Raw genomic sequence first — 25,767 nt, 5'->3', positions numbered from 1 at the left:
GGTGTTGTGATACAGCATTACACAAGAGGTTGCTCTTTGACGTCTTTTGTGTCAGCAGCAATTTGACAGCACAACATTTATTCATTAGAGAAAGCTGACTTAATAAAAATCATGTATAACTCATTTAATCCGATGAATCACTAACATGAGTAGGTTAGACAGCTTTGCAAATGCAGTGGTTAAGTTCAAGGTCTGAAACCTGAACTTAACAGAGATCAGAGAAGGATGTCCTTGCCAAACGACTGAACTTTGCATTAGCTCCAGAACACATACCGGTAGTAGATCTCATCACAGCAACAGAGCCAGCCATCAGAAACAACAAATTGGCAGACTCAGAGACAGAACAGCTACGGTTAAAGGTATCAGCCGCTCTTGCTAATGCAAAAGCACCCCCCTCCAACCTCACTAGTGAGGAAAGGAAGCCCCTGTCATCACTCAAAAGAGACCAGAACATCACCACCTTGCCGTAAGACAAAGGGAGGTGCACTGTAGTGCTAAACACAGCGGACTACCACACCAAAGTCACTGATCTGCTTAGTGATACTAACACCTATGAGACTGTGAGGTGAGATCCTACCAGTAGCTACAGAAGGAAGGTTAAAGAATATCTGCAAAAACTGAAAAAGGACAAAGCCATTGACAGGCCATTATATCACAGACTGTACCCCGAGAAAGCCATCCCATGTATCTATGGACTCCTGAAGATACACCAGGAAGGAGCACCACTCAGACCCATCAGCAGCAGCATTAACTCAGTTACCTATAACTTATCCAAGCACTGAGCCAGTATCCTAGCTCCTTTGGTCGGCAACACTCAACACCACATCCAAAACTCACAGGATTTCGCCAACAAGGTGACAGAAATAGCACTGGACCCAGATGAAACAATGGTTTCTTATGATGTCACTTCACTTTTTACATGCATTCACACTCAAGAAGCGATAAAGATGATGAAGAAATGCCTGCTACAGGACAGCACTCTGTCCAACAGATCCAACTTCACCCCAGACCACATTTGTGCCTTACTTGACCTCTGTCTGACGACCAACTACTTCCAGTACAGTGAAGGTTTCTACAGACTCAAGCACGGCTGGGCCATGGTGTTCCCAACAGTGACCAACCCCTGCATGGAAGAAGTTGAGAGCAGAGCCTTGATCACCTTCACAGGAACTGCTCCTAGCCACTGGTTCAGGTGTGTGGAAGACACCTGGCTCAAAATCAGAACAAGGGAAGTGGAAGCCTTCACAGAACGTATAAATGCTGTGGACAATAACATCAAGTTCACACGGGAAGATGTCAGAGGAGACAGTCTGCCATTCTTGGACTGTGCAGTCGACATTGAAGAAGACACAAGCCTCAACATTGAGGTGTACAGGAAACCCACACACACAGATCAGTACTTGCTGTTCGACTCTCATCACCTGCTGGAACACAATTTGGAGAAAAATCATTCCTTTGAGAACAACAATGTAAACATCTTGGCAAGAGAAGACATGGTTTGAAAGGACTAAAAAATCCCTTCCAGTAAGTTAGAACTGAGGAAGCTTCTTGGATGAGAGATGAAACATCCTCAAGAAACTGAAACAACTCCAGTTGCCTACGATATAGGAGGGGGAAAAGAAGAAATAGTAGGAAATGGAGGATTTTGCCAGATTAGACCACCATGGGTTGTGGGAGTGTAGCCTGTGTGGTTGTTATGGCTGGTACCGAGGTGGGAGGAGGCGAATTGGCCAGAGAAGGTTGAATAGGAAAGGAAGAAGCAAGAGCAAAGGATGCTGGGGGGTTGGATGCATGTGTTCAGGTTGTTTGTGACTGAGGGAAAATAGTGGAAGAATGAGACAGGCAGTTGTCAAAGTGGAAAACTTTGTGTAAGGTTTTGATATGACTTGGCCCTCAGAGAAGGCTGATGTGGAGGGCTCGGCATCTTGAGGTGTGGAATACGCCATGACTTCATTGACATATGTGACCCTGGGAGCCCGAGCCCAGGAGGCTCTGAGAGGGAGAGTAGTGTCTTGCTGTGAGTCGGTGAAAAGTTTGTAAACTTGGCATTTTTTGTCAGAGCAGAGGAAAGGGGTGTTTCTCTGGCAGAGTGCACTACTCAGGCGTGTAACAATAGGATGGTTTTCCTAAGCTGTGGTTCCGAGGAGAATTTTGAGTGTGACACAAACTAAAGTGAGGCTGGCTACAGCAAATGTAAACATGCTGTCTGTACAAGTAAATAAAGTTACAAGTAAGCAAGTGTACTGCTTAAATCGTCCATTCTGGTTGGGAGCGTACCTATGTTCCCCGGGTCTTATGTTCCCCGGGTCCTATGTTCCCCGGTCGGGAGCCCTAACCCTAACCCTAACCCTTCACCTAACAGGGTCACATACACAGCGGGGAACATAGGACCCTTTGGGTGAACAGCGGGGAAAATAGGACCTTTTTTTTTAAAAGGGGGCCTATGTTCCCCGGTTCCATACAAAGCGGACCCGGGGAACATAGGGATGATCCCTTCTGGTTTAATAAAGAACGGAACAGAATGAAACATAATGGCAGTGGGAAAAAGTCTAGTCGCTGCTGAATGTGGATGAGTGCTGCTAGCTAGCCAATTAGCCTGAGGAGTCAACTGGCTGACGACAACAAGTCAGCGGAGAAAATAACGGACGTCGTGATGGAAGGACTTAAATCTCCGCCAATACTGAGTTTCCAACAACCTAGCGAAGACATTGAAGAGTTGGAAGACTTAAGAGTGTTGGCCAGTACATGTAACTTTGGAGACATTAAAGACTCATTGATAAGAAATCGTATTGTTTGTGGCACAAATAGCTCTACAATGAGAGAGAGATTACTCAGGGAAGAAATCCTGACACTGAATAAATGCCTGCAAATATACAGAACTGTCAAAGGTCACTGTCAGACACTGCAAGGACCGACAGTAGAGGAAGTCCATGCACTAAAACAGACTGCAAGACAAAAACTGATGAGATCTGCTGTGGCTTTTGTGGCAAAACACATGAGAGAAACAAGAACAAGTGCCAAGCTTTTGGCAAAATGAATGCAGCAAAATATAGGGAAATCCTGGAGGGCAACCTGCTCAGTCTGCAAGAGAACTACGACTTGGGAGAAGATTTATTTTCCAGTAAGAAAATGACCCAAAGCATACAGCGAAAGCTACACAGAAATGGTTTAAAGACAACAAGGTGAATGTTCTGGAGTGGCTGAGTCAAAGCCCAGACCTCAATCCAATAGAGAATTTGTGGCTGGACATGAAACGGGCTGTTCGCCTGATCCCTGTGCAACCTGACAGAGCTGGAGCAGATTTGCAAAGAAGAATGGAGTAAAATTGCAGTGTCCAGATATGCATGCCTGACTGAGACCTATCCACACAGACTCCGTGCTGTTGTAGTAGAACAGAGCTGTCTTGTATTGTGCTCTGGTTTAAGTGGGCCCGTATTGGCTTGCTTTCTCAATTACTCTGTGATCAATAGCCGATCATTGCATGTGGGCATTCTATAAAGACAGGTAGTTGTCCTCTCGGCTCGCCCTCTGACGCTGAAAGTAAGCCTCACTTCCTGTGCACCTGATTACCACCACTGTGGCAGGTATGAGAGCGTTATTGTTTGTGCTTTAGTTTATCCTTTTTGCTTATCGTGTTGTTTATGCCAGTTACTTATCAATTTGTAGATCTCCCTGTTGTGGACCCTCTCTCCTCCGTCAGAAGTGACTCTCACAGATCGCTGCTGGTAGTGATGATGATGATATTATCATGTTGTGTGTAGCAGCTAAACGGGTGTTTTCGTTTTAGGAATTTGCTCATTGTGGCAGAATACGCATCATAGGCTCTCGTCCACTCCCCTCCTCGGCTCACAGGCCCTGCCGGATCGGGACTGCAGGTTTGTGTTGGTGTTTAGCAGCCTTACTGGGAGTTGTGACGGCTACTCTGGCTCATGCTGCAACTACGCTGCTGCTTTGCTTACCATTAGCTTTGCCTACAGCCGGCTTATGATTGTTGACCTTTTCTTGCACAAACATAATTGCCATTAGTCCCTAATTATTTTAGCTTGGGTCAGTTTAGTGGAGTGTGTGTTGTGAGTGGGGCTTAACGTATTTCAGTTACTTTGTCCCTGATTATAATTCATTTGTTTGGATCCTCTGGGGGTGATTGTCTCCTGTAGTTTATTTCATTTATTTTGTTCCTGAATTACTATTGTTTTGCCCGTGGGAATCGTTTGGGACAGTAACTTTTCCCACATGATTAAAACTGTTTTCTGTAGTTTATTGTGTTTACTTTCTTTATCTTATTTCTTGTTATTTTGCTGATTTTTCATAATTTACAAATAGCTGGCTGCTTAGCCCCTACCATTGATATTGTTTTCTGTAGTTTATTCTGTTTACTTTATCCTAATTTCTTTTGTTATTTTGTTGTCAAATTCTAGTTTAAGTGGTCGGTCCTTGACCACGGGCAGGAGGCCCATTTTTCTGTCATTGCTGATAACCAGTGTTTAGTGTTTCAGCATTTAGTCACTGCAGTATAGTGTTTTGTTTATTTGCATGAGTGGAGCCTCACTAACTGCATCTCATCCCCTTTCTGTTCTAGAAACTGAGAGCCTAAGGTGGTGGGGGTTGGTGTCTCCTTCCTGTGTGCTGTGCTACATTGTGTCTACTGGCCCTTTTTTAATTAGTATTTTGATATTGTTAAAATAAAGAATTATTGTTGGATGGAACTACGTCTGTTGCCTCTTAGTATCACGAACCTGTGTGCCTTTTGAGTTATCAGTCTTGGTCTGAAGTAACATTCTTCTCTGGGTGAATGTCCAGGGTGGCGTTGTCAGCTCCTCTTTAACTATACCAGCTCACTGGTCGACCTCCTCGCTGCCCGCCACACTGTGATTGCGGCCAGAAGTGCATCTACTAAATACTGACTTGAAGGGGGTGAATATTTATATACTTATTTTACATTATATACTTTTAATTAATTGACATAACTTTGTAGAAATCTTCACTTTGATATTAAAGAGGTTTTCTGGGGGTATTTTTTTTTTTTATTTGTATATTGACCATGATTCCATTCATAAAAGCAAGAGGAAAACAATTAAGGCGTGAATGCTTTTTATAGGCATTGTAAGACTATATGATGTAGGCACATTGTGTTCACCAGCTAATAGGGGCAGTAACAGGTCATCTGCAGGCTTATTTTTTAATCAGCTTCTAACCTTTCAAAAAATGCCCACAACCATGCCTGCACTCCAAATGCAAATACAACAGCTTTGAATTAACTTTTGACTAGACTGAGATAGGCATTTTAGGATAATCTTACATATATTTTCTAGGGATAAGAACAGGTTAAGAGATTTTTAATCTCAGTGAGGAATTTTCCTGATTACAGAACACATTAAAATACAGCACAAACTAAGGAATATGTGCTATGTAACAATAGTGTCAGCTGGATGAAGCTCTTAAACTAGATTTGGACACAGAGAGCTTTAAAACAGGGTTTCAAGTAATAAGGCAGACTCAGCTGATATTGTGCTTTAATGCTGCATATTTCCACATAAAATTACAATAGATCATATTACCACAAACGTAGAGAAAAGTTGTAGCCTTTATTGATTTATTTTTCTTGACCTAATATTCAAATTTAACATATCTCAAAACCCTGGAAACAGCTTAAGAAATATTCACCATGTGTTACTTTTTTTGATTCTGGTAACGTTGCTAAAACCTCCAAAATCATGGAGGACATGAGCTCCTAGTGGCAGCTACGGCCTTGCTCCTGCATTTGTGGCATACCTCTGATGCATAGTCTGCAGAGTTGCAATGATTTCTACAGCTCTCATGTTTCTGTGATGGAATGAGATGAACACAAACTACTGTATCACAAGAAACATTCATGTAGTTTGGTTTAATAATGAATTTATTATAGTTCTTCTGAAAATGTGACCAAATCTGCTGAGTCAAAAATATACAGCCATTCTAATATTCGGTTAGATGTCCCTTGGCCATTTTCACCTCAATTAGGTGCTTTTGATAGCCACCCGTAAGCTTCTGGTCGTCCTCTGGCTGCATTTTTAACCTCTCGTCTTGACAGAATCAGTGAAGTTCAACTAAATTGGTTTACTTCCTGGCACAGACTTGGAGATAATCCTCCTTCTTCATTATTCCATTTACTTTCTTTAGAGCACCAGATCCACTGGTGGCAAAACAGCTCCCCTCTAATTCATTGTGGACTTTCTTTTTGGTAGTTTGTGTTTTCTTCCTGATGGTGGCAGTGACACAACTGTGCCATGCACTTTATACTTACAAACAGTTGTTTGTACAGTTGATCCTTGGACCTGTAACTGCTTTGAAATGGCTCCTGACTTGTTCAAATCAATAGTGTGCTCTTTCAGATCAATGCTGAGCTCCTTTGACTTTCCCATTGTAGTGTTTGTGGCTGAGTATAATGACTGTATCAAACAAGTCCTATTAAAGGGGGGAACAGAAAAGTCATCAGCTGTTATCAATCAGAATCAAGAAGTTAGGAAAGCCATGCTACAAAGACAATTTCTGTAATCACCACAATTGATTGTTGAAGTTATTAAATGTATATTTTTGACCCAGCAGATTTGGTCACATTTTCAGAAGACCTATAATAAATTCATTATTGAACCAAACTTTATGAATGTCAGTATGTGTTCCACTCATTCCGTCACAGAAAAATGTGAGTTGTAGAAATCACTGCAACTCAAGACTGCCATCATACACTGGACATGCTCTTTACAAGTGTAAATCACAATATCTATTACACCTTTTCTGTACAACCACCAGAACCTTACCAACCAGATAAAATGACAAATAACTCCAAAATGAAAGTTCTGGAACATGTCATTTATTAAGTATTACTGCTCTCTATGTTGTTTTCGTTTCTTGCCCTTCACACACAGAAAGAGGACAGGAAGATGCTGAACAATTACATTTTATCACCATAAAAGTTGATAAATTATAGTTAGTTTTGGACATTTTAAATCAAGATTCTCTTTTAAATAATGCGGAAAAAAGAAACAACCTGCTAGCAGCTAATTTTTGACAAAATGAAATCATTAGAATGGCATGTGTGAGTTTCAAAGGTAAACTGTAACCTAAACATCAGGCAATACAATACAGAGAATATTCTTCCTTAGCTTGCTGGAGTTTTCTGCATTTGCCACAGGATTCTAGCAGCAGCAGCAGCAGAACTAACCAACCACATGGGAGCTTTAATTAAACAATGATTAATTGAGTCAGAAGTCAACTGTGGGTTTCTCTACTACTGTATTGCTGAACATCAGGCCCTTGAGGAGGATGCCACATGACGACAGCTGACAACTGACAGAGGCTCTTTATTTACTGCAACAAGCTCCCTGAACCTAAGGTTTTGTTGGGTAATTAAAGGGCTAATGTAAAGACAGACTTGGGATTCTCTTGTACCTTTGTACACTAAACCCATCATGTGAAATTCACATCAGGTTGTCTCACTTACATGTCCATTTTTGGTAAAGGCAAGAGTCAGCCAATAACCGCCACCATGACATGCACTGTGTCCATGTACTGTTGCCTCACAGAGATATTTAAAAGAAATACATAAACAAATGAATTTGCACGGATTAAAGACAGTACAGCGAGGCTGAAGTGCTCAAAACTGTAGAAACTTTTGGCCAATTTAATTCTATAATAATAACATGATCATCGGTGTCCACCTAATGAATATATGAATGTGATGATGATAATAATAATAATAATAATAATAATAATAATAATAATAAATAAATTATGCCCAATATTCATTCTCCTCCAGGCTCTGTTTTGGTCTTCAATTCCTGAGGGAAATATCTGACTCTCTCTAACTCTGTTTATCTGCTGTGCAGCTGAAAACACTAAGACTAAAATGCTCTGTGGAGCTGAGGGCCGCTGCAAAGTCTATGATGACTCTCTGTGGATTTGTCACTACAAGCAGCACCTTTGACATGACACAATCATTTGACCCACTGTTAAATATAAAGTATTGATTAGTGCAGCTTTAACTTTTTCTGATGCTGTACAGACCTTGTGGCGCTGGCTGGGATCGCTGTCACATGCAGAGGAATGACATGGGTGCTGCCTCGGATTGGTGGTGGTGGTGGCTATTATCTAAAATGTATTATAGTATAACTCTAAATATACACGATTTGTGTCAAACACATTGCTGTGTGCCTGAAGCCTTGCTGATGAAATTTCCTTTGACTCCTCAAACATATGGCCCCCCATTTTGTGACAGCACATTGTTGTTGACATGCTTCAGTATTTGGGTGAACCTGTGAAGACTTTAGCTGGACAGAGGAAGTACAAAGGTGCATCAGGCTAACTGGTGGCTCATCTTGAGTAAGCCAAGGTTCACCAACACACATTTCCACAACCTTTTTTTTAATTTATGTTTTACTTGCCCATTTCTCTTTGATCTACTGCCGTCGCATTGCTGTTGGGATTTTATTAATAAAAAAAGATGGGCTCCAAGATTTTCTTAGCTGATGCGGAGTAGCAATACTGCAGCACAACAAAGAGTCAGAACCGGCTGCCTCACTGGCAGTATTTGCCTTCATGTTTCTAATGTGAGGGGTGTTCTGCATGGTTCAAAGTGTTGCACCATCTTATTAATGCATTCTCTCTGGATATCTAAATAAATACTTGAATTTGGAACAATGAACATTCTGAGGAGCTGTTGGTTGGGTAATATATATTTTACACCTATTCATTAATTTCAATTGTGACCAATACATCTCTCCTGTACTGACCAGTGAGAAGGTTCAACAGAGATGATCATCCAGTTCCCTTATTTCTTAGCACAATTCTAATCACAATAGAAACACTTACATGGAGGTTAGTGCATTTGCTGTCAGTCATGATATGGGATGGCGCAGAGTGTTTACATGTCGTTAGTATACAATTGTGTTTTGATACTGTTAGCTTGATATAGTAAGTAGCTTCTTGTCTGTAATGACACCATCGTGTGAAGTAAATCTCCTTCAGATGGTTCTTCATGTGGTAAACTGACTCATCTTTGTCCACAGTCCTGGAAAGAGCAGAACTCTGGTAGATGATGAAAGCACAACTAAAAAAAGTTTGTCTTTATTGCACTACAAAGTTTACTGTGACTACACCTACGATCACTGTGTGAATCAATATCCTCTCTATACAGAAACCATGGTGACAGTGCTTTCATGGGTTCATCTGTCTGCCATGATGGCCAGCACATTGCCTTCAACAGAAATGGAAATAAGCTAGTTGATGGCTCATGGCAACATCAGGTTTGATCACACCAACTGACAATGTTTTCTACTTCATCCCTCCCCTATCCCATCTTGAGAGGAGAAATTATGATAAGAAGGGCTCAGAAAGATATACTCATCAGTCATGCAGTGTGTTTTCAGAAGAGCTGCTCTGTGCAACTCTCTGTTGTTTCTTTTTATAGCTGGGCCAGCGACACACTGGACAGCAGTGTCTGCCTGCCGCCAACCACACCACGATGCACTGCTGATGAAAGGCATGGCCACAGGGCAGACCCATCAGCAGCTCCTCGCTCACAAAGTTCTCCAAACACACCACACACTCTGAACACTGCAGCATGTCACAGGGCCACACCGACCAGTCGCAGTGCTGATGGTTAGAGACGCCATCAGGTGTTAGACAGCCGTCCTCCTGCTCCTTTTCAGCTGATGATGCTTTTTTGTTCCCATGTTGACAGCAGAGGGATGATGCAGCAGCAGGGTCCATGTTGTTGTAGGCAGAGAGCTGTCTGTTGCTGTCCTGGTAGCACAATGATCTCTTGGGCTTTTTGAAGCTGTGTGGAGGTCGGCCAGGACCTGCAGCAGGGGGATCTGTCTGCTCCCTGCTCTCTGCGTCTGAATGTGAACTATCTGTCTCTTCGTCCAGCTTCTCATCAGAATCCTCTCCCCTGTGCTGACCATCAGCTCTGAACCTCCAGGTTGGCAGGGCTTTAATGTAATCCATGCTTACCAATGGGCGAAGCCAGAGGTCAGGAAAAGCCAAACGCTCAAATAAGAAGTTGGGATCATCTTCCCAGTCTGAGTGGTCAGATGGGACCTGTTGCAGTGATGTGATTGGGTGGAGCAGATAAGAAGCGTACCAGTCCCACAGACTAGCCAGCCACTCCAGGTTGGTGGTGTTGTCCTCTTGGCTTCGGATGCCACAGCGGCGTCTCTTCTCAAAGTAGTCAACCAGCAGGCCATGGGCCAGGTAGGTGGACAAGAAGAGAGCTGGGTGTGATGAGTAGAAGGTCCAGTCAGCTCTAACCAGGCTGGCCAGTGTGGTGGTGTCAGCATAACGAAGCAGCTTCAAACTGTAACCATGCAGATTGTCCAAATAGGGCAGCTGGAGGAGAGCCTGGGGGGGAGTGATCAATCAGTGATTAGTGATCAAGAATTATAGATTCAACTCTCCACTCAGTTAAAATAGTAACAGTAAGGTTAGTGTATGGGTGCATACATTTAGTGGCTACTTTACTGGGTACACCCTTCTTACAACAGTCCTTTCTTCCATTAGAACAGCCTGCAGTCTGTGACATGGATCCATCAAGATTCTGGAAACATTTTTCACACACTCTTTGCGAACATGACAGCGTTTAGTAGATTGAGATGTGGGGACTGTGGCTGCCATTGAAGTACAATGAAGTCATTTTCATGTTGGTGAAACCAGCTTTAGATGACATGCCACCAGGGTCCGAAATTAACAACTGCCAAATGCGGGTAGATTTTCTGTTTGGTGAGTAGCTCTCAGAAGTCTAACCAACAAACTGGCAAGTAAATGTTTGTACTGAAATAAGAAACTATGCTGAGAATCTCAATCTCTAGTGTCATTTACAGCGTGCTGCTTCTCTTCTACACTGTCTGTGTCAGAGTTTGACACACACACACACACACACACACACACACACACACACACACACACACACACGGTTCCCCCATCTCCACTGCACTCTATTGTGGAAAATAACTTTGTTCAATACAAGAAGAATTTGTTGATGAAGTCAGTTGCAGCAACTGAGTAAAGATGTTTTCTTACCAGAACAGGAAGCCAGGACACCAGCAATATGGAGTTGTACGTCCCCAGTGTTCTGATCAGGACTACAAACCGTTTCACTGTTGCTCCCTGTCAATAAAAAATAATACATGTTAAATATAAAATGGTGAAAGAAAATGCAGATCATTTCCTTAAAAACAACGGTAGCAAAACTACAGTATAGAAAAACATCCTCCATTCAAAGTTTGACTTACAGTAGTAAGTGCAAAACTATAATCCAAAAAGTATCAAAAATAAAAAAGTGCATTGCTGAATGGCCCCTTTGAGATTCTGTTACTGTATATAGATTATATTGTTGTTGTTGTTTTTATTTCATTAATGTGTAAACTGCATTTTGAGCTAAATTGTAATACTTTATGTGCTGTTAGGTAGTTCCAAGTTATAAAAATGCATTTTATAAGCCCATTGTATGTTTTCTATGTAAAATAGTCATTTGCAGAGTATGGGCTCCAGCATTGCTCCATGTGGTGACCAGGTCGAACACAGATGTGTGTGTGCACTGTCTAATCGAATATATGTACATGGTACCAGCCAAGCTCTCATCCACTACAACTGATCTCTGACACTGTCGTGAGTGCTGTGGACCAGCCTACAGCACACAGGAAGGCTGCTGTAGAGGAAAAAGGCAGGAAAAGCTGAATATAGCAGTTCTTAGGTAACATTTTTACAGTGGCTGCATGCTGCCAGTGTACAGCACGTGTGCTCCTTTGTATACATTACTTATCTGGTTATCTGGTTTTTGATTATCATTTTGGAAGGGGACAAAAGGAAGCGATTGGTTTGTGGTTCCCAAACACCAATTAGCGAGTCATCAACAAGAAGCAGCAAAAGATCAATTGTTGATTCAAATTTCAAGAGGCATGCAGAGCCCGCTGTAGGACCATACAGCCAGCTCTACTATAGCTGTCAAATAAGGAGTAAAAAATACGCCATTTCCATTTGAAATGAAGCAGAGTGTAAGTATAAAGTTGCATTAAAAGGCAACACCCAAGTAAAGTTGAAGTATAACAAAATTGCACTCATGTACAGGAGTAAATGCACTTGTACAATACACAGTTCCCCACTGTGTCTTATGGAAAAACAAGATGTGACCTGTGTGATGAAGAGATCCATCCAGGCCAGCAAGTTGATCAGGACCAAACTGAGGACGAACAGATCATTAACCTCTGGCTGGACCGAACGCAGGAAAGTATCCATGGCAGCCAAGGACAGGAACTCCCCAGTACTAAAGAGAGGAGAAGAGGAGAAGAGGAGAGAAGGAGAAGACAGGTGGAGTGGAAGAAAGGAGAGGAGAAGGAGAAAGAAGAGACAGATTCAAACAGATTAAAAAGAAAGATAGAAATAAGATGTAAAATATAGAAGTATGATAAGGATTAACAATAAGCCATTATCATTTCCATGTTCAATCATCACCTGTTGCCATAGCGATAAATGCCCTCAGGCATCTTGAGGATGTAGGCGGGGCTCTGTGTCACACCGATCTCTGATAGGCTGCTGTGGTTGTCCCAGTTACGCACGTCCACGTAGATGAACTCAATCCGGCCGGTGAACTTGATGGACAGCGAGGAGAAGAAGGCGGGCGGCTGGGACAGACGGGCGAACAGAAACATCTTCACTGGGTGGGCTAGGTCAGAGCGCCACTCCTCCACCAGTTGCTCAGACTGACTCAGTGTTTTGATTCGATGAGCTACATGTGAGGTCATCCAGCGGAAGATGTGCTCAGTTTCTATGCGGCGGCCGTTGTACTCTTTTAGCATGACTTTGCCCTTTGATGCTGAAGTCTGAGGAACGGACATGATGAGAGTGGAGCGCAGCCAGCCCCGCTTGATACATGACCTGGTGGACAGAACAGAGAACCACCGTGTCAGAATTACAGACAGACTTTGCCCTGGAGCACTGCTCTGTTTACAGATGGGAGGACACGTGGAACCTGACAATTACTGGACAGTCTTTCTTAGTCCCACTGGACCACCGGCATTCTGTACTACTCACACTAAAGCTGACATGTACTCGAATGTGTACTGATGAGATTCCCCATATCAATAGTTCTGTTCCTCACAAAATTAGCTCCAACTCTTAGTTGTAACTCCTTCTTACCAGCTTCTGGCATCATTACATATCCAGGTAAATTCCTGCTTTTAATATCAGATGATTAAAGCAGAGCTGCAACGCCGTCACTCAGACTGTTGCTGTGTCAAACTCACAGTTTATGATGATGCAGTAGCACCACTTTTTTTTTGCAAATGCAAATTTCACTACAACTTCATAATGCATGCAGGATTTATAGCAGTATGAGTGAAATTTGGCTGGCTGTATTCATCCCCCACATGGAATCTGCACCTGCAGAATTTAAGTGACAACTCTGCAGACTTTCCACAGATTTTAAACTAAGATGCTCCTTGTGAAACTGAAAAAACTGTCAAATCTATCAGTAATGTGTTGTTTTCAATTGGCATTAAGATGAAAAAACAAAAATTTGATTGAACTTATGCTGCGCTCAGACTAAACACCATAGAGAACATCATCGCGTTGTTATTTGCGCGGCACCCAGCTCGGTGAAGTTCAGCATCTGGAGCTGCGTCTGAATGACTGCAGCTTCCAGCGCTGCATGAGACGGGTGCTCAGTTCTCAGCTGCTTAGTGCCTGTCCATCTGTCTCTGGTGAGTGGCAGTTTCTTAATAGGTGTTTTAAAATCAACAAATAGTAACTGTGACTGGCAAGTAGACGTGGACTGAATAACTCTGTTTTACCACACTGGTATGAATCCAAAACAAACAGATTTCTCTGCTTTCTGACTGCAATAAATGGATCAAAATGACGCTGAAATTACAACATCATAATGTCACCTTGTAAAAAGTCTGAATTCATGTTTCATCAGGTCTGTTGGCCAGACGACAAGCAAAGAACTTTTAAAATGCTTGTTCCCTGAATGGAGTTCAGAACAAACAGGGCTATGCTATGCTGAGACATATTTCTATTATTTACCAGGTAGTCCGACTTCCTCACTCACTTCCCTCCTCCACAGCAGCTCCTTATTTGTTCTCTCTCGGTACGAGTAGATATGTTATCGTACAGCTCTTGGTGTCCACACGGCCACGATTATTGATCATTATCCTCTCCTCCATCAGGACATCAGCAACGTTAACGTCATGACATCAGTGTGAATGTCAACACCAATAGGCTTTCCTGACACAGTGTCACGTGAAAATCTTGCTTGAGTTCAATACTTAAATAATAATAATAATAACAATAATAAATTTTATTTATAATGCACTTTACATTTAAGCAATCTCAGAGTGCTACAGTACAAGCTTAAAGTCTACTTTTAGTCTCCCACAACGCAAATTTGTACCACCTGACGCAAATGGGCGCAAATTCACATCTTTTTGCATCTTTTCATTGACTCTGAATGTAATCTAGACGCTTCGCGTTTGATCTGAACACACCATGGTGGGGGGCATTTGTCAACATGGATAACTGCGGGGTGGCGCTGGGGGGGCGAATGTTGACCTCGGTATTTCAAAAATCCTGGCTACGGCCCTGACCAGGAGACGCTATCCCAAACAGACGGCGATTTAGTGACAACAACATGATGGCCTTTAGGTCAGCAAAAAGGAATAGATCTATGGACACACTTTATTTTTAATTTGGCAAAAAGGAAAACACAATGCAATAAAACAGACTGAGAGACAGCCTGTGGCTACAGCTTAAGTGAAAATACAAACAACCTGAAGAGACAGCACAAGGTGTTCCACCTGCTATCAATGCCTCGATGAGTTAGCCATCTTAAGGTCAATGTAATCATTTTCTGTTGCGAGTGTAAGGAGGCAGGAGGAGACTTTACCAAAACGTTATGTCAAAACAGCATTATTTGTCGTATCAGTGAGCCCTGATATGATTCAGAAAGCTCAGTGCTTTTGAGGGAGAACCTGTTTATCACCTGTAGTCATCAGAGCAATTGAAGGTTCCAGTTCTGATCCCAAACTGAGACACTTTCTGCACCATCTTCCCCCAGTTTGACTGACTGAGCAGAGCCTCCCGGTCCTGGGCAATGACCTGCAGATACACACAGGGACATGACAGGATCAGACAGGTATTACCAGACAATTCTTCTTCTTAGTATTTTATACACGTCTCATTTAATGACAAAAAGTGATTCAACAACATCACAAAAAATCTATTTTGTAATGAGATCATGTCAGCTTGATCTATCCCTTACAGAGAAGAAACTACAAACAGGCTTATTTACTTGGCATATGTTTATGCTCCTTGGCACCATGTAGTTTAGTTTTAAAATCTGAATCACAAGAGACTGCTGAAATCATTATAACTTTCCTTGTTAGTTGTTTTCAAACAGTAATCAGTAAATATTTGATATGTCAGCCTTGCAAAACCCAAACAAAGCCAGCTCCTGTAGACGCTCACATAAGCTCATCAAGTTCCAGAGAGATGAAATAAACAGTAAAGTGACTCCTGAAGAAAGTCAAAGATTTAGAAAATTAAAGAATCCTTTGGTTTGACATAACTATAAACTTGTTGCCAAAGAACTCTGCATGTCTCACAGTTATGACTTCTGCCTAGCCTCATCTAGGATGTATTGTCATGACCACCTTTGACATGATCTCCACCTGGTAATTACTGTGATGCATGGGATGTTATTTGTATCTGTTGACACTATCCAGATAATGACATCTATTCATGGGCCTTTGCATTTACACCTATGATACAAGTATACATATCTGGTGTAAATGCAAAGCAGAATATAATTTAACTGCCAGAACCCTCTGTTTACCAGCTTCATTGCCAGACCCTTTTAATGATCGAAGCCTGAAGTTTCTCATAGAATTAGATCTTAATCAGGCCGTTTTTTTATTCAGTGAAGCAGAACATAACAAGTGGGAGACATTGAAAGGAACAACACTACGTCAGAAAACAGACATTAAGTGCAAACAATGGCAACAGCATAACAAAACAAAACAACAACCAAAGACATAAAGTGGCACATTGTATGTTGTGGAAGTTGTAGGGCAGACTGTGCGTGTGTGTTGGAGTGCAAAAAGGCGGAGTGGTTTGGTAATGACTGTAAGGCAAATAGGAGGGAGAAACAGAAAAAAATAATAAATTGAATTAGAGTAAACTTAAGAAAATCCAATAAAAAAGTGAAATTGGGAAGGAAACAAAAGGTCTGTGTATCATCCGTTCATTCAATTTTGCAATTCGATCTGGCAAACAGAAAATTAAAAAACAAGTGAAAATTTTGTTTATTTGTTTTTTCTGTATCCACCAAAGACTGGAAAAAAGCTTTCCCATCTTCCGCTTGAAACAGAAAATCTAATAAATCAGGAAACAAAAACAAAATAACAAATAAAATGTATGTTGTTTATTTGTTGACTCTAAGCAGAGCAGACGCCATAACCTACGCAAGTGGCCTACACTGTATTGAGCATTTATACATGTGTGCTGGTGTGTCTGTGTTGTGGCAGTGGTGTGTGGATCGCCAGCTGTACTTTCCCCTTTAAACACACCGACTCCTTCAGCTCACAGCTGTGTCTTTGGGCTGGAGAGAGCAGACAGGCGAAGTGTCTGTGGGGATGGTCGCCTCGCCATACAAACCTGGCTTTAACAACTTGGTTTGCCACCAGGCTGCACGTTGAGGGGCAGCCTGCCCTTCAGACATTCAGCCTGTCCACTCTCTCTTTTCCAGAGACAACCTGGCAGTGAAGAGAGGCTCTGGAGGAGGAGTACAATCCAAGAAGAGCAGCAGCCGGCCAGTCAGGAGGGACTGCAACAGTAGATGAGTGTAGCGTGTTAACTGGGGAAACTGCTGCTAAACACCAGAGGAGAATGATGTGATGCTTGAGTTACTTGGAACCATTTCAAAGCAGTTACAGGTCCCAAGATCAACTGTACAAACTGTTTGAAAGTATAAAGTGCACGGCACAGTTGTGTCACTGCCACGATCAGGAAGAAAACACAAACTATCACCTGCTGCTGAGAGAAAAGTGGTCAGGATGGTCACGAGTCAACCAAAAACCACCAAAAAGCAAGTCTGCAATGAATTAGAAGCTGCTGGAAAGAAGCTACAGGTGTCAGTGTCCACAGTCGAGTGTGTTTTGCATCAATATGAGCTGAGAGGCTGCCGGGCAAGAAAGAAGCCCTTGCTCCTGACGCTGCACCTTAAAGCTCGACTGAAGTTTGCTGCTGATCACATGGACAAAGAAAAAACCTTGTGGTTAAAAATTCAACCAGAGGACTACCAGAAGCTTGTGGATGGCTATCAAAAGCCCCTAATTGATGTGAAAATGGCCAAGAGACATTTGACTGAATATTAGAATTACTGTATGTCTATTTTTGGTCCAGCAGATTTGGTCACATTTTCAGGAGACCTATAATAAAGCAATTATTGAACTAAACTTCTTCGTCCTTGGTCTTCTTCCTGAGAAAATCTAGATCTAATTTCATACCTTATAACTTTAAATCTGTATTTAATTGTTTTGATATCTGCATGTTTAAAAAGTTTTAATAGATTTCATTTTGAATCGGTAATTAAAAAAATAAAAATAAAGCAATCCTGAAGAAATATTTTGTGAGGTTTAACATTTTAAGATGGCTTGATGTATTTAGAGTCATTGTAAAATGTATGTAAACCTGTTGAATGATATGCTCTCATACAAAAATCTAGTCCCTGTCTCAAAAGACAGCAGGCAAAGTGCAGTAGCTGTTCTGCAGTTTGCCTTGGTTTTTGGCTGTATTTTGTAGTGTACTGTGTACTGTGTTGTACTGTGCTTTGACTTTATGGGGGCAGATTGTGATGTGTTTGTACATGTAAACCTACATAAAGAGGTATTCCTGTGATTTAGTATTACACTTCCTTAAATCTTGGGGATTTGCACAAGAAAGATTTTCTTTAACAAAAAAGAATGGTCAAAATCAAGACAGCATAGTGAAATATTTAGACTAAAATGGGTCATCCTTTAATGAGCAAGTTGAATGATGAGAAATTAAGATTGTCTGATTAGAGTTGAGGGAATTTATCTGTTATTGTCATGTCCCCCAAACCCCTTCACCCCAACAGTACTGTTTTAATGCACCATAACTGAGTGGTTGTACCTGAACCAGCCAGATCCCATCTTTAGTGTCCTCTACCAATTCATAGAAATGCATCTCGCCACTGAAGTGTGTGGTGCTGGCATCTCCTGCCTCTGTCTGCTCCTTCTCTTTCTTGATGGCTGAGTAGAGTTCCCCCTGTGTCAATTCTCCTGCGGAGGAATAAAAAAAAGTGCCATCATTGGGTTATTGCAGATAAGTAGTGAAATTAGAATTGAAGTCATCAAAAGATGGATGAAAAATGAATTGGCCATTTCTCTCACATACTGGATATACTTATTAGTGTTGAATATTTTCCATAGTGGCAAGTACAATTAAGACCCTTAAGTACCACAGGTAAGGGTGAAAACCAATGAGGCTGTTCACATTTGGTGTAAACATGCATCCTGAGTGAAACTGATCATAAGTAGACCGCTTTAAGCACAGGTGTGAACAACCCAAAGACACATTATGTACACATTTGACATCCAATCACATTAAAGGACTGCATAACAACAACAACAAGAAAAGCCACAACAACAGGCAGAATGGAATACACAATGTTTTGATACGATTTACTGTAACGCAAACGAGCTGTTTGGGCTCTCTTAGCCTGCCAAACACAGTGTTTCAACTATGCATTGTACTAGTACTGAACTAGTCAATTTTTAACAAATACAGTCAACAGTAACCAATATAGGGTACTTCTTTGACACCTGTGGAGAATACACCAGACACCCCGAGTTGCTGCATTTTGTGATTTGCTGAGTTGTGGAAAAACTTTATAAACTCTGTGAAATGCTGTCTACAACACATTCCTAACTATTTGAGTCTTCTTATTAATTTGGAAAACATTATAGCCCTAAATTAAAATATTTCTTTCTTTGTTTTAACAACATCATATTTGTTTGTTGCAGTGATGTTTATTTGCACATAGTCCTGCCTGATCAGGTTGTCAGTGTTGGTAGATGAGTCATGTTTTCCCTTTGTTCGTCTGAGAGGGTTCTTATTTTCGGATGGACCGCAACAGTGGAGCCAGATCTACAAACGTTGCTAATCTATGCTAATGCTATGCTAATCATCTATTCTGCTATAAAAAGGCTGATGCCATGATGATAGCAGCTGGGTCAATGTATTTATGGTGACTATGGTAAATAATATGCCATAGTTTAATATGATGTAATGTGTGATCGCGCTCCACTAACACAACAAATCTGTCCCCCAAAAAGTATTATTCGGTTGGCTCTTAATTTCTGCTGTTGATTAATGAGGCCAAAGACGGTGGCTAGGCTAACAGTAGCCATGTTAGCTAATGCTAGCTCTCATACTAACTGTATTGTATAAAATATATAGTTATTAATTTAATTGCTGTAAACATTCTGCAACAAAAAATTGTATTAATACATGGTGCCAAGTTTCCTAAGGAATTCTAAGATTTTGAGAATATTCAAGTTTCAACCCAATCCAGGGAAAAATAAGCAGTCGGTGAGATTCAGAATACACATTCAAAGAATCAGAAAAATGCTGACATTTAGCTCTGAGGGCCAAACTTCAGAAATAAATAACTAAAAAAGTATGTGGAGTTCAGCCGTAGGATTTTGCAAGATCCCATGACATGCAGACCAGGGGAATCAAACCAGCGACCTTCCGATAACAAGATGCTGGCTCTACCCCCTGAGCCACAGCTGCTCTCATTTGCAATCGGTCAAACTCATTGGACACATGGAGATATCGTGACCCACCATAGTCAGTGGCTTCTGCAACTGAGCCTCGTCAGCCATCTGATCAGCCAACCGTTGCATGTGCAACTCTCAACAGAGATGAATAAGACGCAAAATATCTAATGATTAAGACTTTTTAAAACAAGTTTAATGTTTTGTGGTTGTAGCCTGATGAAATATATGTTCTGCTGTTTTCTACTGTTGCCTGTTTTTCCAGCGCATTTGTGATGATGAACATGACATACAAGACAAGCAAACAAACAAAAAAAAGAAAGAAAGGCAAACTTGTCTCCTGGCAGTGTCAAAGGACTCAAATGCCTCTTTGTTGTTGGTTTACCCATGTGAAAAAAAGCTGCATAAAGACAGTAATTTTGGTGAAAAAGTGGTAATACAGGGAAAGAAAGAGACTAGGGGTGGGATATGGATAAAATCTTTTAACAATGTGATAGAATTTAAAATTATAATAGTAGTAAACATATATCAATTATACAAAATATTCAGTAAATGCAACTGAGAAACAATTTATAGACACTGGGTGGTCTTATATCTGAGGTACATATACTACCGATCATAAATCTTGATCAGAGCATTAGTTGGATCAAAAACAATAAATTGACCTAAATCACATTCTGTGCATGATCCCCTTCTTATTTACTGTCTTTTGTTTTAAAGGGGCACTATGCAGTTTTGGAGAACAAATTCACACTAAAAACAACACACATAACTCAAACTCAGAACCCAGCAAACAACTGAATGTTTGTGAAGGTTGTCTTAAGGGTAGGGGAATGTTCCCTGGACCCCCACAGCAAACATCCCCTGACTGTTATCCTGGAAAGTTCTCAACATTTGTCGAACGTTCCCCTGCAACAATGTAACGCTCAGGGAAGGTTCTGCGGAGGTTGTCTGGTGGGTAGCGGAGTGTTCCCGGACTGTTATTTTTGAAACGTTTTCTTAATGTTCTGCAAACATTTTGTTGCATTTTCCTCCGTTTCAGCGATCACGCTTTCAGTCAATACCCCTAGCACTGCTACTGCTATTACTGTTACATTATTTTTCAGGCCCCTTATCAATAATAAGAGCAACGACACAGACTAATAATAAGCCGACCAAATAAATAAATAATGGTAAGAAAGAGTAGTAAAAGTGATTTATTTTAGTGAAATTTATTGAAATGATGTGATATAGTAGTTATAAAATAACAATATAATCTAACATCGTGATTTACAACAATCAAACAAAAGCAGATCTCAATGAACACAGTTTGTTGCCTGAAGAGTTGAAATGCAACTTAATTTCAAAGTTAATGAAAAAAACTTATTTTAGTTGGGCACAAGATGCCATGTCATTTTGAAAGACGTACAAACATTAATTGTTAAAAAAAATATATTAGACCATGTTTCATTAAAAAAAAAAATCTGAACTTTCATTTTTGTTTTGTATCGTATTCCCATTAAAGTCATGGCAATTTGCATCTTTATATCCTAATATCAACTGTTTCTTCCTGGATGACAGATCTGTTTTGGCTCTTGTATCAGTTTCCATCAGTTACCATAACTGTCTATGAAGGAGGTTATAGCCAATTACCAAAATACTGCTTTTTCCACAACCATCAGATGCATTATTTTTCCATCTCTCAGTGGGCCCTTCTCATGGACTGAAGGAAAAGCTGAAGTAGTCCAAGTTGGCCCAAAGATGGCTTCCAAACCAAAATAGTGATGTCACAATTACCCACAACCAGCCTGTAACCAACAGTTAATATTAGTTCTTATATTAACAACAAATAACACATTTCCCAAAAAAGTTTCATGGCCAATCAGCACCATCTGTAACAAAAGACAGAAAAGGACACGATGGTAAGTTAGTTCAGTTGCTCTGCTCATTGTCAGGTCTTTATCTGTACACAACAGTCATACTGCACTAGTGACTGTGTGCATTAAATGTATTAGACAAGCAAAATATAATGGTTTATGCATTATACTATATAGCTTAATTCATAAACCTTCAGAACAGAATAAAACTTTGCAGAAGACCACAGTGCATATTAGTGTATTAACATTTCTATATTTATATTTACCTTTGCACATGGTAAAATGACTTCTACATAGGAAGGGGACACAGATTTTGAAAAGAGCACTTGATTCGTACTCTGTAAAAACAAAAACATCAGATTGGTGCATCCAATTAACACGTTAACTTGGGCACAGTTTCTCACGTAGAATATTGGCATTGTGTAAAATACAGACCTCACATACAGAGCCGAGCTGTTATGAGCAACTCTGTGTCCATAGGTCAGCTATAAGTTCATGTTCAGCATTCAATACTTAAAAAAAAAATGTTTTTGTTTAGTTACATGATTATTTTATTTGTTCAAGGTATCATAACATGCACATACCACAGATGTCTTAAAACACACTTCAGGCATTTTTAACAATTCCACTTTCACGGTAAATAAAACTGTCAGAAGGAAACACATAATTTCAAGGCACATGCACTAAGTGTAAGTGCAGTGCTGCTGTTGAGTGACAGAATTACTGCCGCTGAACATTTAGGCATTATAAGCCCCAGTAACTGAAAGACAGTTGAAAACTGATAGACTTTGTTATGGAAACTGTATGTACTTCTGTATAATGTGTGTGTGCGTCTACTTGGAGGAGATGTGCTGTCCCTCACAGGTAATATCTTACCGATGTTGTGAGGTGTTGTTTAAAACACTTCCCACTTTCCTCTAACCTTGTCCTCATTTTAATATGCAGGTAATATAAATAGAACTATTGAAATATATTCTGATTGAAACTCTGACACTTATTAATGCCGGCACTTGTTGTCATCAGGACTCATTAGACTATCTGGTGCAAGCTCTTGTAGTTTGTAATCTCTTTGACCGTCCTTGTAAAATGCTGGAGTGACTACACCATTGTGTGCCGAGACAGACTGACTGATGAACTGACACAGAGACGGTCTATCTAACATTGTGAGCACATATAGAAGCAATGGTGCCAAAAATGAGACAAAGAAAAAAGGTTAGGTTTAAGGTTCAACCTGGTCAAAATGACAAGTACTTTACTACCATTAAATTAGGGTAAGAACAGTGCTGTTTAGATTTGGAGGTTAAGTGCAGTGGCCACTCTACTAATAAACTAAGTATTTAACTTCAGCCTTCTGCCTGCCAAGAAAGCTTTCTGATGGTCACATGCAGTGTATGTTTTGAGGTAACAGACATTTACCTTTAGCTGACATTAGGTTTGGTGTCTGAAGTGGTGTCTTGGAATGTGCTGACGAGACGTGAACTGGAGCTTTCTCAGGGCCTCTGAAAAATACAACAATTTTACCAATTAGCTACAGGATGACTTGTTTAAATAACAACACCAACACCTGCTTAATTAACCTCTGTAATTCTGATACAGTTACCCAGTGATGCAAGTACAACTTTACCTATTGTAAAATCAATACCAATTGATGGCGTTTGATTTGTGTAGCTGCTAGCTAATCCCCACAACATGTCAACACACTACAGTAATGTTAAATTAAATACAAGTTAGCTAATATTGCTTAGAGTTATTGTTTAAAAACCAAAGACATAACACCAGCTTTATTGTTGGTGATATTAGACACGCATCGAACATTTCAAGTTTAAAAACACGACAGACATGAACGTTAACTTATGTCAAAGTTAACCTAGTTAACACTAGCTTAGCTACTGCTTGACGATTAGCTAACAATTACAAACACTGACTAGCTCTTTTGTGACGAACTACAGAAAAAGAGACATCACTTAAAACCATAATGTTAATAATGCTAAACATTTCTTAAAGAAAATGTGTTTCTAGGGTACGACAATTTAAGTAATTACCTATCAATTGATTGAATCCAGCCACATCAACGGACAGACCGGCGTTCATTGAACTGGAAGCAGTACTGAACCGTTTTCCACAGCCGTCGATAGCTCACTCCACTCTTGCGAGCGTCTGAGAATCTCGCTTGTGCAATGAATGTGCATTTCATGAATTGGATTAAATTACCAGTTAATGACTTTTTAAAACGTGTATAATGATAATTTTTTGAGTTTATTGTAAATCAAATGGTCATAGAAAAAGAGAGAGAGGGTTAGAGATGGATAATAACTATTTTATAACTATATTATAACAATAAGACTTCATTATATGGACTGAAATAAAATTTCAAATTTAACCCCTAACCCATGCATTTCAGCTTACAAAAATAACCCTCAAAGAACCTTTAGAGAACATTCCCTAAAAAGGTGCTGTAAAGGTTTTTCAGCAATAACCTTTAGACAACCCTTGTTCCCTAAAAGGTTCTCTGACAGTTAAACAAAAAAAAACTTTAGAAAAACCTCAGACAATGTTGACTAAAGGTTCTCTGAAGGTTACACAAAAATATCCTTAGGGAATGTTCTCTAAATGTTGCACAAAGGTTGCACAAATTAGAAAGGTTGCACTGAGAACCCCCAGGGAACATCCCCTAAAGGTTCTCTGAAGGTTACACAAAAATAACTTTTAGAGAACCCTCAGGGAATGTTCTCTAAAGGTTATCTTAAGGTTGTACAAAATAACCTCACAGAACCTTTAGGGAACATCCCCTGAGGGTTTTTCTAAAGCTTTTTGTAAAAATAACCTTTAAAGAACATTCCTAGAACATTCTTAAAAAGTTAAAAAATAACCTTATGGGAACATTACCTGAGGGTTATCTGTATGCTGGGAAATATATCTTTTTCCATAAGTGAATAAACAAGCTGTTCTCAGAGGAAAATAAGGTCCCCAGAACACTGTTTGAAGCTAGAAAGGTGGCAGGGTCCGCCACATATATACACAAAGTAAAACAGTATATATTGTGTTGTCCTTTAAGGTCAGTTTGTTTATTCAGTCATGAAAACAAAGAGAGACTGTTTAATTAGTTTGTTTAGGCAGGAAAAACAATCAGTCAATGAAGATCTTTCTCTTCTGATTAACGTTTCTTCCCTTCAACTTCTTGGGGCACCTTGGAAGCCTCCCTCCAGTCAGTCAGTTTATTCATGGTCAAACTGTAACCTGTACTGTACATTTACTGCCACTGGACAACTTCTCTGCTAAATGTTCTGCTCTGCTCCGGTCACCATCACCAGTCTGCTCTGAACCATGGATGTTTAATTTTATCTTGACAGCGATGGAGACGGAGCCCCATGAAAGCTGCTCAGTTACGCATGAAGCCAAAATGGTTCAATAAAAATACCCAGACCGTCCGTGGTGTGGGGCCCATAGAGCATGCGCACTAGAGACTTCCGCCGGCCAAGCTGGCGAACTTCTGGTTCAGCACCTGGCTAAATTGAATCGGTAATAATATAATTTTATCATGCAGCTCTTCGAGTCTTTACAAATTTTATTGGACCTAATGGCTCAAATTATGACAGTCAAACAAGAGAATTTAGCCACCATTGTACAGACGCTTCTTTCACAATGTTACCTTAAGGGAAAAAGTGTTTTTGGGCCCCAGTGCATCACGTGATGATGGCCACAACAAAAACTGGCTTCAAAGCCTGGCGCTCGTCCTGGGGGTCTGCTCTGTCACAGTAGTTATCTCTCCATCTCTTGCTCGACCACTCACACACTACCTACTACCCTGTTTCTTAAAAAGGAGCCACGCTGCTGTTATAGCAACCAATACCAACAGGAGGATGACATATGATTCACAGATATTACAGGTAGGCTGTCTGCAGGGCTGCCCTGTTGGCTCTACCCAACAAGCCCAGAGACACTGCAGCTGCGATAGCCAGTCGTGTTGGTGTGTTTACCAGGGCAACTATGGCTCACAGTCTGCTGCATCAGTTCTGCCGCTGGCTGTTGGTTTTAAACAGTGAGAAAAACACCAGCACAACCCATTAACACCAGACAGC

General features: G+C 40.7%; 1 protein-coding gene and 1 long non-coding RNA gene across 3 annotated transcripts in view; both read right to left on the bottom strand.

The window, feature by feature from the left end:
• Nucleotides 1–5,496: 5,496 nt before the first annotated feature.
• Nucleotides 5,497–25,767, bottom strand: part of rnf103 (ring finger protein 103) — a 21,583-nt gene continuing 1,312 nt past the window's right edge. For both annotated transcript variants that reach the window (XM_084352733.1, XM_084352734.1), the window contains 6 exons: nucleotides 18,184–18,332; nucleotides 15,014–15,129; nucleotides 12,487–12,909; nucleotides 12,166–12,298; nucleotides 11,056–11,142; nucleotides 5,497–10,377 (listed from right to left, as the gene is read on the bottom strand). In XM_084352733.1, coding sequence (XP_084208859.1) covers nucleotides 9,382–10,377; nucleotides 11,056–11,142; nucleotides 12,166–12,298; nucleotides 12,487–12,909; nucleotides 15,014–15,129; nucleotides 18,184–18,332 — 1,904 coding nt within the window. In that variant the 3' untranslated portion in view covers nucleotides 5,497–9,381. The remainder of the gene's footprint in view (nucleotides 10,378–11,055; nucleotides 11,143–12,165; nucleotides 12,299–12,486; nucleotides 12,910–15,013; nucleotides 15,130–18,183; nucleotides 18,333–25,767) is intronic.
• LOC311256910 lies at nucleotides 21,139–22,338 on the bottom strand. Its single transcript, XR_014622536.1, has 3 exons — nucleotides 22,124–22,338; nucleotides 21,955–22,026; nucleotides 21,139–21,703 (listed from the first exon to the last, which is right to left on the bottom strand). It is a non-coding gene; the product is annotated as an uncharacterized lncRNA (long non-coding RNA).

The sequence above is a fragment of the Pagrus pagrus genome, assembly GCF_965226575.1.
Source record: "Pagrus pagrus genome assembly, chromosome: 5".
Classification (NCBI taxonomy): domain Eukaryota; kingdom Metazoa; phylum Chordata; class Actinopteri; order Spariformes; family Sparidae; genus Pagrus; species Pagrus pagrus.
Note: the sequence above shows the minus strand (reverse complement) of the source record. Positions and strands in the feature narration are given on the sequence as shown.